Source organism: Rhea americana, unplaced genomic scaffold, assembly GCF_003343005.1.
Source record: "Rhea americana isolate MKP2758 unplaced genomic scaffold, rheAme1 scaffold_130, whole genome shotgun sequence".
Taxonomy (NCBI): Eukaryota; Metazoa; Chordata; class Aves; order Rheiformes; family Rheidae; genus Rhea; species Rhea americana.
The window spans coordinates 478,808-491,222 of record NW_028185373.1 but is presented as its reverse complement, the minus strand read 5'-3'; the positions used below and the strand labels follow the sequence as shown (position 1 = coordinate 491,222).

The window sequence follows — 12,415 nt, the reverse complement described above, 5'->3', positions numbered from 1 at the left end:
AATTGTATTTTGAAGCATGATACAGATAGCATTTGGGAATAATACATTCTTGGCTGAAGTTTGTCATATTTTATCTTAAGATCTGAGAATAGCCTCTTCTAAATTTCTGCCAAGTGTGGGATATGTTCCTGGTTTGGGTATGGGGGAGGTAGAGGATTATTCTCTTCTATGAAAAAGGTCCAAACCTTTTTATAGCAGATAGWTGTTAGATGAGTTTGGCAAAGTTGACTGTCTTATTCTTGCTGTCAGCTTAGTACTCATTTTGTACAAAAGTTTCTTGGTTTAGACAGACTTTTTTAGTATATTAGGCAATGTGCTTGATCAAATGTATGTAATGGGATGCACTAGTTAACTCTGCAACTCTTGTTCCCTAAGCTTTAGAGCCGCAAGCCTGGGCACTGAGGGACTCTCACAGAAGCGGGGCTGTGGGCAGGCCCTTGCATCCATGCTGGATGACTTCAGTGGGATTTGGCTAGCAACTCTTCAGTGGGCAGAAATGCGACTTAACCTTTAAGATAAGACTTCTCCCCTTTGCCCCTTTGCATCTGTTTAGCAGTGTGCTGTTTTGTGTTGGCTGTGTGTCCTCATTTGTCTGCTGTGCTTGTATACATATTGACACATCATGTAGATGATCAGGGAGATGCTTGTTTACTTCAGCATGAGAGTATATTCTACCATTTAACTTTTGAAATAGAAGCAAGGAGAACCTCTGTTGTATTGAACAAACCACTTCATTGCTCTCCACTGTTGTAAAATCTGTCAAGAGTCACTGATTGTAAAATGTCTTTAACACCTAGAATAATCCTTTTAAGTTAAGTATGAATGCATGTGTATGCTTGCTTTTTTCTAGTACAGAATACACATCAGATTTTGTAACTACAGAAGTTCTTGCTTTCTTGCATCTTCTTTCAGGAGCAGATTTCTCCAATTCCCTTGTTTCAGAGCTATAACACTGGCAGCTTCCACTGAAAATTTACTTCTGTGGTTGTTGATCAAGTCACTTGCCTTGCTTTTTGTCAGACTCAGCCAGTGCAGACTGCAAATTGTTTGAGCCACAGCTGCTCAGACCTCTTCCACTATGAATCTGCAGCAATGTAAGAGCTGCTTATGTGGAAGCAGTTGTCCGATAACAGTTGCTTGTACCTGCCTGTGCAGTGCCTAGCTGTGGCAGTGGGGGACACCCCCAGAGCAGATTGTTGTCTTGAAAGCTTCCTGCCCAGTGGAGCCAACAGGAAGATCTCTGGTGTGTAGCCATTCTGTAGGAGAGCCAGTAAGAAAGCAAAAGGGGGAGGAAAATCAAACAAAGCAGATGAGCAAAATACTGTAAGTTACGTAGAAAGGGGATGGGAAAGATGGGAAGTGAAAATACAAAAAGCAAGGCAAGAATTAGTGCAAGTTAAGGATCTGTACTGTGGAAAGACTAGTTCAAATACTGATGCTGGAAATGATGTGCTAAGAAACACAGCCCACGTAGTGGGGAAGAGGGAAGAAAATAAGCATTGGACAGCAGATGCTATAGGAGAAGGGTTGTGTGCCCAAGAAATACAAATTCGAGTAACTWTGTAAGTAACTACTGTTCTCAATACCATTTTTAGTCCTGAGTTGTCAACTTGCAAGCCAGTCCTTGTGCTTCAGCTATGCAAACATCTAAGGAATAATAATTAAAAACAATTATGTACTGAGGTGGATGAGGATGCTGTGTTCAGTGCAGTCAGTGTGCTTGAAACTAACAAAAATGCATCTGTGGTAGCTTCTAACTTAGTTAGCTGTGAAGTTTGATTAGAGTAGCACTAGATGTTTCATAAGCATGTTGATAACTTTATTTAAGCCTCATTTTGGTTTCTTAAAATCCTCAAGAAACATTTGAAATATTGAAAGAGCACCTAACAGACTAAAGCTTGGAGGGCCTTTGACTCAGATTCTAGGATTATATATGTCCTGAAGCTTTTGTCTCACCAATCAATAAAACCTGTGAGGCTTTACATTCTTTGAAGGATAGTGGGCTACCACAAAAGTGATGGTAACTTGAAGTCCTGAATAAACTTAATGAGTGTGAGAGTGTGTATTACATTTTTTTTCCTCCTCCTAGAAATTTTTGGAAAGGATTTTCTCCTTTGTTGTTCTTCCCAGTTACACATGGAAGCTGCAACTTCCACTGCTCCTTTCTTCATCCTCAGATAGCTTTTGAAGTCTGTGCTCTGCTAGCCAAAATCCTGTTCAAATGGAGTGGACCAACACATTTTTCTTTGCCAGGCTAAGAGTATGCAAGTTGCATCAGTTACTGGTAAACAGTGATAACCACCAACTAGATCAAGGTTCATATCTTACGCAATTCCTTAGAAATGCTAGCTACTTTCCTTTCCTTTACTTTTGGTTAAGCTGAAACATAGATACTTCTGCTTGTTACTCCAACTTAAGTAATTTTTTAAGTTTCAGCTTTAACTATCAAAACTTGAGACTCTTGAAAGCTTGCTTGCTTTAGCRCTATGAATATTTCTCAAATCCATGTTGCTGCGTCAAAGAATTGCATGAGTTTCACTCTTGAGTGTCCTTCAGGGGAAAAAAACAAGTACAGGATAACATTCTCATTGTAAAACTTGCTTCTAGCATTTACAGTAGGAAAGGAATATTCAAATCATGGACATTTACTTTAAAAAAACAAAAGAAAAACAACAAAAAATACCCCCCAAATTCCACACCACTCCTAACACTAGGGATATGAATAGTTTGTAAAACACCTACCTCTGACTTACAGATTCAGGGCTTATCTGTGGCCATGAAAAAACCTAGTGGATTCTGGAAAGCTCTTGCATAAGCTTGTGGCATCTGCAGAAGGAAGAATGAGTGTGTGAACTTCCTGGGACCAGGAGGACCATCTGAAGGAGGCTGACAGAKTCTTCCTATAAGAGGTTGCTCTTCAGATCCCCTAAGAACACAGTCCACTTTGATAGATAGGTTGGTACTTTGTGTTCTGCTGATGGTGATGGCATCTGTCCTCTGCACCCAGAATCTTAGTTRCATGGTCCCAAATCCTCTAAAGAAATAAAGTATTACATGTTTGTGCTTCCTTTACTCATTTTCTTGCTGTTGCTCTTAGTGACTAAGTGCTTCATTAAGCTAACTTTTCCACAGGTAAATACTACTTGCCAGTAGCAGTAAAAAAGTTCATGCATCTGGGCCTTGTGGTCTCTGAAAAGGAATTTGAGTGTCCAGGCTCAGTGTTTGTCTGCAGCTGCCAGTATATGTCAGTTGACATCTTTCCAAACCTTTTGCCATGACCTGGAGGAGACAGCCTCTCCTTCCTTCCCACCTATTAAAATGCCTTACTAGCTTCCTGTATGCCCTGCTGTCCTTTTTATTTAATTACCATAAACAATATGACTTCTCTGTACCCCCTCTCCTTCCTCTGTTACTTTCAGTTGCTTCATAGAAGTAAAAACTCAATCTGCAGATTTGCCAAGATTATCTATCTGTCTATTCACAAAAAAGCCAGGTTTTCTTGCTGAGGGAAGAGTTGTTTATAGTGTTCCTGGGCAGCTGAGTCTCTGGTCATCATCTGCTTGAGTTACTATGAAGACCTGTTTGCCAGAGGAAAGTGTCCTAGTTCCTCAGTGGTGCTGAGCAGTGGTACTTTCTACTCTCTTTGAGAATTTAGGTGGTATTTATCACCAGTGTAGACATAAGTAATTTTTTTTGGCTTGGCAAGGGGAAAAGGAAATACTTACCTACACGTTTTCTTTGAACTAGTAATCAGTTTAGCTTACAAAGGAATACTCTATCAGCTCAAATTCAAGACCTGATCAACAGACTACAGTAAGTGCAGGTAGGTGGGAAGCACATGGGCTTTATTTCAGGTATCTCTTAGTAAGTAACAAGAYGCTTTTCTACCTTCTTTCTTCAGTTCCTTTTGCCCTCCTCCTATATGTTCAAGGGTTTAGCGGGAACTGTGGAAGCAAATATTCTGCTATTCCTGACAGTGCTGGGGACTTGCAGGGAAAGAAGCCAACTGAATGCGAAAGCCAGAGGCACTGGGCATGAAGTGGCTTGCTGAGGCACTGCTAGCAATGTAGTCTTCAGAAAATAAGCCATCTTCCTCTTGCTTTGTGATTTTTTTAGCAGCTTCTGTTCGGTTCAGAGTGTAGCATGACCACTACAATAAAACTACATTTTCCTTCTGCTGATTCTCTTAAATAAAATATTTAACTTGGCCTCTGCCTCGGATAGGCGTATACATTTGGGGTGAGAGGAAGAAATGTGGCAGAAAACTGATTTGAAGCACTGTACTAACACTGGTAGACACATTGTCCTTCAGCTTCGCTTGGCCTTACGTTACTGCAGTTGCTGCTGCTGCTGTAATACTCCACAGTAACTTTACACTTCTAACAGACAGAATGTAGTGTAGCTTTCTGTGGTTGTTTCTCCTGCTGAACTGTGTACTGTGAAGTTACTTCTCTCCCTAAAGCCTTCTTGAGCAGTCCTTTAGGAAAAGAACTGAGAAGAACATATTATGGAGCAAACTGTTTATTCTGATGGTGCTGTAAAATGAAGAACAGTACTGGAGAGATTCCTGGAACTCCAGACCAAAAAGTGTCACATTCTCATAATAACATTAGACCTGCTCACTAACTTGAACTTTGCAACGTGCATCTATAATTAGACTTCTAGGGTAATGATGGTTTAGAGTGTCTCTGTGGTACCTTTGTTCTCCAAGGCTAGTGGAAGTGTTAAAGCAGCACCACTTTGGGGCAGCAGAGCATGTGTGGATCTGTGCTGTTCTGTGGCCAGCGGGTTAGTGAAGTCACTGCTGATTCAGGTAGCTCCTAAATGTGGTACTCTTTTGCTCCAGCCTGTTGAGACCTTTTTTGTTTATTCTATGCTACAGCTGAACTTATGCCTCTGAGCTTTACTGCTTCTTGCTATATGTACCTTATTCTCCTTGAGTAAGAGTCCACCCTGGCCCATCTGCCCCAGTTCCTCTCTTAAAAGAGCAAATCCTGAAGCTGTTGCTGAATGTTCAGGGTTCTGCTTAGCAGCCTGCAAGGGGAGGCCCCCGCTTTCACAAGGTCACATACTACATAGGAATAAGCTGATGTGTATCAGTTGTTCTGTGAAGAATGTTTGCGTATTCATGTTTTCCTATACTAGCATGCTGCAGTCAGTGAAATGCAGCTTATTTTTCCTGGGAGGTAGGGACCTCAAATAACCTTGTGTTTATTGTGGAGCAAGGCGTATACGCRTGGTTATTGTGGAGCAATAGACAGGCAAGAACTCATTCGTGTATCTGTAGGAAGTAGCCTAGAGTGTGAGCAGGCCAGACAGCTTRCTTGTGGGGTTGAATGTTGTACAGTCCTGCTTGAGGTACTGGGATCTTTATTGCTTTATTTTCTGGGAGAGAGAGATAGTTAACATCTTCTGTATAGAAGATACTGAACTGGGCAGTCTGACTGTTTGTCATGCAAGTGATTTGTTCGATAGATCATGCTATTAGTACGAGTTAACGTACCCCTGTATGAAGAAGGTGGGAGCAGAGAGAAGTCTTGTTTCTAAGAAAGGACCTCAAAACCACCCACTAACCTATGAACAAAGTGAAGCATATACTCAATTTGTTGGCAGTGAGTGCAACTATGTGTGATAGATGTTACTACCTGCATCATCATATTAACCCTTAGATGTTGCTGAGGGAGGCYGCTCTTCCACTGTTAATGAGCTATTGAACAAGGATGGTTCAAGGATGGTTGTATTCCTTACAACTCTGAATGGTAAGAGAAAAGAGAAGTAAACTGGGAAACTTCCCATTTGCAAGAAAGAACTAGGCTAAGTAGAATTCAGATCTTAAGCAGCATCCTAAGTGTTTTGCAGCTAGAGGAGTTTGATTCTGGCATATTTAAAGGTTCATCCTATTAGAAAAGACTGTGGAGAAGGTTTCCCCTTAAAAAAAATCATACAAATGCCTCCTAAAAATCCCACCCTGAATCTGTTTCACATTATCTGATCTCTCTTCAGGGAATTCCTTGAAACTTTCTTTTTTTTCTGAAAGGACAAGGTGTCTGGTGGAGAGACATACATGTTGTTTCACCATAGTTGTAGCCTTCTATCCTCAGACAAGAGGGAAAAATACTGTCTTGTGTCTTTGATACCATCCAGCCAGAAAACAGTTTTAGGGAAAAAATTCACAGTCCTTGGCAACAGTGCTGTCTTTCTGTCTTTTTTTTTTTCCTGTCAGTGCCGCAATGTACACTGTTCTAATAATTTGAGGTTAAAACTCACATGGGGCACCTCAGAAGTCCTTCTTAAGACTTGAGGTCATAACTTGCTGAAAGTTCAGAGGGATRAATCTCATTTTAGTAATGAAAAAGTTCTAGGATTATTTTAGAATTAGGTCTAATAAGAAACTGGTACAAGAGGCCACTTCAGTACAGTAATTTAGTGTCAGTGCAGCAAATTTATAGCGGCTACTGAAAACTTTCCACCTTCTTACTTAAGCAAGCTGAACCCTGCAAATTTTGGATGTTGATTACAAAGGTGATTGTTCAAGACTCCATACAACTGCTTATTTTAAATGGTTTGGCTGTACCCTCCAGTGGAAAATGCTCAAGTTGCTCATGTATTGTTTATTTTGGTTAAAATGAGCCTGTAGTTGTTTGGCAAAGTGTCCTAATTGAGAAATGTGCAATTTTTATTCATGGGCAGCCGCATCTTCTACTTACATGCTTTTCAGAGGGATTGAATGTACTTGTAATGTTCATACTATGCCCTGGGTACCTCTTATATCAAATTATGTCATAGAATACTGTTTTGATTTATGTAGGTTATTTTATAGTATAGTTTTGCAAGGTCATTAATTAACTTGGAGGGAAAAAGTTTGGAATTTAACTTAAGTTCAAGTCTAGAATTTTTCAGTAACAGAGGAGGACAATAAGAAAGGGAGAATACAGGTATTTTTACTTTTTTTTTGGGCTCACTGATTACTCTAAATTTTCTGTTTAGTAGTTCTTTTTGTTTTTCACTGTGTCTCGGTGAAATCTCTTCCTCCACTTCCCTTAAAATACTTGGTTTTGGAATAAACATTAGAATGTAGTTGCATTTCAGCTCTTAGTGGAATATAATAAAAGTTGCAATATTATAAAAATATTATACAAAAGCAGTTACGTCTAAGAAAAATGCATTACTTGTAGCTGATGGCGTCACACAATCTTAAGTGTTTATAATTTTGTGTTGGATTAAACCAAACCATAGAACAGACCATTTAACTTCTACTCCCTTTTGTGGGTGGGGATAAATGTGAATTCTTTTATGGAAGAATTTAAAATACATCTGTGGTTTGAGGCTTATGAACATGATAAATTTAGCACACTACTGTAATCAGTCCATTTTGTGCCATGTCTCCGTAGCCTGTCATTATTGGCTGTAACTCCAGCAGAATGAACATCTACATTCTCATGTGGGTTTGTGGTGATGGTGGGGAACCCTTATTATCTTTTTCTGATCTGAACTACTACTGAAAAACAGCCAGCTTGTACAAATAACATGATTGTGCATTTCTCCTTAAGGTTGAAGTTGTGGTTTGCTGTAAGCTTTTTTAAAAAATGTGTCTGCCTTAATGAGAAACATGCATTCTCAATGAGCACCTTTGCTAACTTCAGCAAGGCGTGAAGTAAGGCAGGGAGCGTATGCATATGCATTTTCAACCTTAGCTCCAGTTTATTTTGGGCCATCTGAGAACCTGTAATCTTTTTATTTACTTTTTTCTTCCTTAAACAAAATAAACTCCTTACAAGGATGCTAAACAGGAAATCACCAAATACTGATGTGTGTTATATAGGATCTATATAGGTTATATAGATATTGCTGACAGATGAATTAATAGGGAAACATGCACTCCAGCACAGTGCTGGCATGCTTCCGCAGATGGAATGGAAGGGACATGTCTAAAACTGATGCTGGTAGCACTTCTAATAGATCTTATGGGCAGAACCAGGTACCAGTGACTCTTAGGCTTACATTACTTTGGCCAACAGGTGGGGAAAGGGGAATGGAGTCAAACCCTGTTCCTTAGTCCTTTGTAATAATCTTGAAAGTCAARGATTAGCATTCTGATCTTTAGTCTAAACTTGTTCTTTGCTTTGGATGTTTCTTCCCTTGCTGTGCCTGTGTGATGTAGAAAGTAGAGAAATCTTGTGCCCAGCACTGTCTAAGCTCATTAAATGGTTTTGTGTGGGTGTCAATGAATGATATTTTTCAAGGCAGAAATAAAGGGGATAGGAGCCATTGCGCAGCTCTTCAGTACCCCTGCCATTGCTACCTGCTCTGCCACTGAAGCTCTTCACGATCCCCTTCCCTTCACTTAGCTCGCTTCAATCCTGCTTATTTAAATGAACACATATGCTTCCTGAAATGCTTGCAGAATTGGGAAAGTTTAGGGGTTCAGGAGAACAACAGGATCTGCTTTGCCTCCAAACCTTTTGACRTTCATGGGATCCTCTTCTTGCTTGGGTCTGAGTGGGTGATGCTGGGAATAGTGCTTCCTGGCATCCTAGCAGCTGACTGCTGGGAAAATCCRTATGGTTCTTCCTGCTGGTACCCCTACAGTGCTCCTGAAGAATTTGAAGCCCAGCAGGTGCAGACAGAAATAATCTAGAGCCAGATGTCAGGAATAACTTTGCTTTAGTCATTTGGCATGAATGCCTCTTTGCTGAGATTGTGGAATACTTATGAAGAGCTTCCAGAGTAAAATGTAACCTTGTGATAATCTGTAACCCAGACAGATGCAAACTTGTCTATAACCTGCAGTATATTCTTGATTCTCCAGTTGGTCAAAAACTTTCATTGTTTCTTGGCATCATTATGACTTGATGTTGATTTTTTTTTTTTGGTCATAGCAGCCAGCTGGTGTCTCAAGTGCATGCATGTGACATCAGAATCTATTAAGATTTGTGGGGTGCAGTGCTTGAGCAAACCAGGAAATGACTAGCTGGGTTTACATTGCTTAGTGATTTTTTTTTCTATAGTTGTTTGAATGAGGAAGGCATTTTTAGTGGCTTGTGAAATAGGCTTGAATCCTGCGAGAGCCAACAATAAAGAATACTAAAATGCATTTCTGTTGATTGCCTTGTTGTGGGGAATATGGGTCACTTAATACTCTAGAATTGTTGCGTCCTTTAACATACTTGTATACGACATTAAAGTTGACTTACAAAAGGCATTACTWCTTAGCTTTATGAATATTTAATTATGTATATTACGGATTGCATAAATATAGCAGGAAATATAAGGGGAAAAGTCTGTGGTGTTCGGTCATTGTTTTACTAGACTTCAAATTTTTTCTCATTACTTCATGAAATTCTCCTCTAATTCAATCTTTGTCTTTTGTCTTTGCTGCCTTGCAGGGTTGGTACAGTAGGCCTCACTAAACTTAGCTGCAACTAAGAATTTCTCCTACATCAACTGAGTTAAGGCTGATGCTCTTGTGGAATGTGGATTAAAAGTGCGTGCTAAGTTCCAAATTTCCATTTGAGAAGCGGAGAAAGTAAATGTACCACAACCACCAGCATCAGGACAGCAAACCAAGGGACAAAGAATTTGATCCGCAGTGTTGATAAATGTTAACTGGTTCACGTGTTGCTTAAAAGACGTTTGCTGGGGGGCGAGAACTGGACATCAGCTGTGCGAAGTCATTTTGTTTACAAAAATGAGGGCTTCTTTGGAAACAGCAGACATTGCCATTGTGGCACTGTACTTCGTGCTTGTAATGTGCATAGGTTTTTTTGCCATGTGGAAATACAATCGAAGCACCGTAAGTGGCTACTTCTTGGCAGGGCGTTCTATGACCTGGGTAGCTATTGGTGCATCTTTATTTGTGAGCAATATTGGAAGTGAACATTTCATTGGGCTCGCAGGATCTGGAGCGGCAAGTGGATTTGCAGTAGGTGCATGGGAATTCAACGCCTTAATGCTTTTGCAGCTTTTAGGATGGGTCTTCGTCCCTGTCTACATCCGGTCAGGAGTATACACCATGCCTGAATACTTGTCCAAGCGTTTTGGAGGGCATAGAATTCAAATATATTTTGCAGCATTGTCTCTAATTCTTTATATCTTCACCAAACTTTCGGTTGACTTGTATTCGGGGGCGCTTTTTATTCAAGAATCGCTAGGTTGGAACCTCTATTTGTCAGTTATCCTCCTTATTGGAATGACTGCACTGTTGACTGTGACTGGAGGTCTTGTGGCTGTCATCTACACAGACACACTTCAAGCTCTGCTTATGATTATTGGTGCCCTCACACTTATGATCATAAGTATTACGGAGGTTGGTGGGTTTGAAGAAGTTAAAAAAAGGTACATGTTAGCATCACCAAATATTACATCTATCTTGTTAACCTACAACATTTCCAATACCAATTCCTGCAATGTCAACCCAAAGCCTGATGCTCTTAAAATGTTGCGTGAGCCAACAGATGAAGATATTCCCTGGCCTGGATTTCTGTTGGGACAGACTCCAGCTTCTGTCTGGTACTGGTGTGCTGATCAAGTCATAGTGCAGAGAGTTTTAGCAGCAAAAAACATTGCTCATGCCAAAGGATCCACTCTGATGGCAGGCTTCTTAAAGTTACTGCCAATGTTTATTATAGTTGTCCCAGGGATGATTTCACGAATACTGTTTGCAGATGATATCGCCTGTATTAATCCAGAACACTGTTTTCAAGTCTGCGGAAGCAGAGCTGGATGCTCTAACATTGCCTACCCACGTTTGGTGATGAAACTTGTACCAGTTGGTCTGCGGGGACTTATGATGGCCGTGATGATTGCTGCACTGATGAGTGACTTGGACTCTATATTCAACAGTGCCAGCACCATATTTACGCTTGATGTCTACAAGCTCATTCGGAAGAGTGCGACGTCTAGAGAACTGATGATTGTAGGAAGAGTCTTTGTGGCTTTCATGGTAGTTATAAGCATTGCCTGGGTTCCCATAATAGTAGAAATGCAAGGAGGTCAGATGTACCTGTATATTCAAGAGGTGGCAGACTATTTGACTCCACCGGTGGCTGCTCTGTTTCTTATGGGTATCTTTTGGAAGCGTTGCAATGAACAGGGGGCRTTCTATGGTGGAATGGCTGGATTCGCTCTGGGAGCGATACGGTTGGTTCTGGCATTTATCTATCGTGCTCCGGAGTGTAACCAGCCGGATACTAGGCCCAGCTTTATCAAAAATATCCATTACATGTATGTTGCTACCGCTCTGTTCTGGATCACTGGAATTGTGACGGTTATAGTGAGCCTCCTTACACCGCCGCCTACAAAGGAGCAGGTTCGAACGACCACTTTTTGGGCTGTGAAAAACAGAAACGTAAAAGAGAATACTGTAAAGGGGGAGCTGTACAAAGTACAAGAAAAGAGCATCTTTAAATGCAATGAAAACGCTAATCATATCATTCCAAATGGCAAATCTGAAGAAAATCTTAAAAATATTAAGCCTGAGGATATCAATCTTCTGGTAACTTGCAGAGATGACAGCAACCCGGTGATTTCTGTAAGTCACTCTGAAGTCGAGACACCAGTTGATTGTTATTCGAACGGACAAGCGGCTTTGATGGGTGAGAAAAAGCACGAGGAAGAAACTGATGATAGAGAGAGACACTTGAAATTCATAGATTGGTTCTGTGGCTTTAAAAGTAAAACCATGAACAAGAGAGTTATTCGGGAGATCGAGGAAGAGACTGTTTGTTTACAAATGCTGGAAGAGACTCCAAAAGTTAAACTATTACTAAATACTGGACTGGTCTGTGTCTGTTCGCTCGGAATATTCATGTTTGTCTATTTCTCTTTGTGAGTGAATAGTGAACTTTTAAGGGTATGGCTAAACATACAGAAGTTGATACAGGTCTCTGGAGGTTTTCTTTTCTTTTTCCTTTTTTTTTTCTTTTTTTTCTTTCCAAATAACATAACCGCAACCCAGGCATTGTTTACGCTATAATTGTCAAATCAACTTTAGCCAATTTATAGACCATTTGAGACATGTAGTGCTATCTCTGCTCAAGGCAGAATGTATTGTGTGGTGTCTCTTTTTCTTTTTTCCCTTTAGGTTTTTTCCCCCGCTCTCCATTTGTGGTACTAACCTTTCGTTTTTCCATGTATGCATATATGTAAGCATATATACCAAAGGCAGGCAGGTGGCTGTGTTTGAGGTCAGTCAGTTATAAAGCTCAATCAGCGTTAAGGAAAAGATAAAAAGTAATCATTTACGTAAGTGTAAAATCTGAACAACTGAAGCTGTGTCGGAAGACTTTAAATTCAAGACTGTGATGCACATCGTTGTACAGGTGTTTTGTTACATAGCTGTATTATCTTGGTCAACTTACTACTTATTAATTTTGCTCACTGCTTTTAGTTTTTTTTTTTTTTTTTTTTTTTTTTT

General features: G+C 40.2%; 1 protein-coding gene across 5 annotated transcripts; it reads left to right on the top strand.

Annotated features, from left to right (window-relative positions):
- Positions 1-380: 380 nt before the first annotated feature.
- SLC5A3 (solute carrier family 5 member 3) lies at positions 381-12,407 on the top strand. Of its 5 annotated transcripts, XM_085297734.1 has the most exons (4): positions 381-1,562; positions 2,131-2,315; positions 2,756-2,955; positions 9,387-12,407. In XM_085297734.1, exon 4 carries the CDS (start codon positions 9,689-9,691, stop codon positions 11,828-11,830), a length of 2,142 nt encoding a protein of 713 aa, XP_085153860.1. In that variant the 5' UTR covers positions 381-1,562; positions 2,131-2,315; positions 2,756-2,955; positions 9,387-9,688; the 3' UTR covers positions 11,831-12,407. The 5 variants fall into 5 exon arrangements, with proteins under 5 accessions (XP_085153860.1, XP_085153861.1, XP_085153859.1 ...); XM_085297735.1 differs by having other exon boundaries at positions 381-2,284; XM_085297733.1 differs by having other exon boundaries at positions 381-2,315.
- Positions 12,408-12,415: the final 8 nt, after the last annotated feature.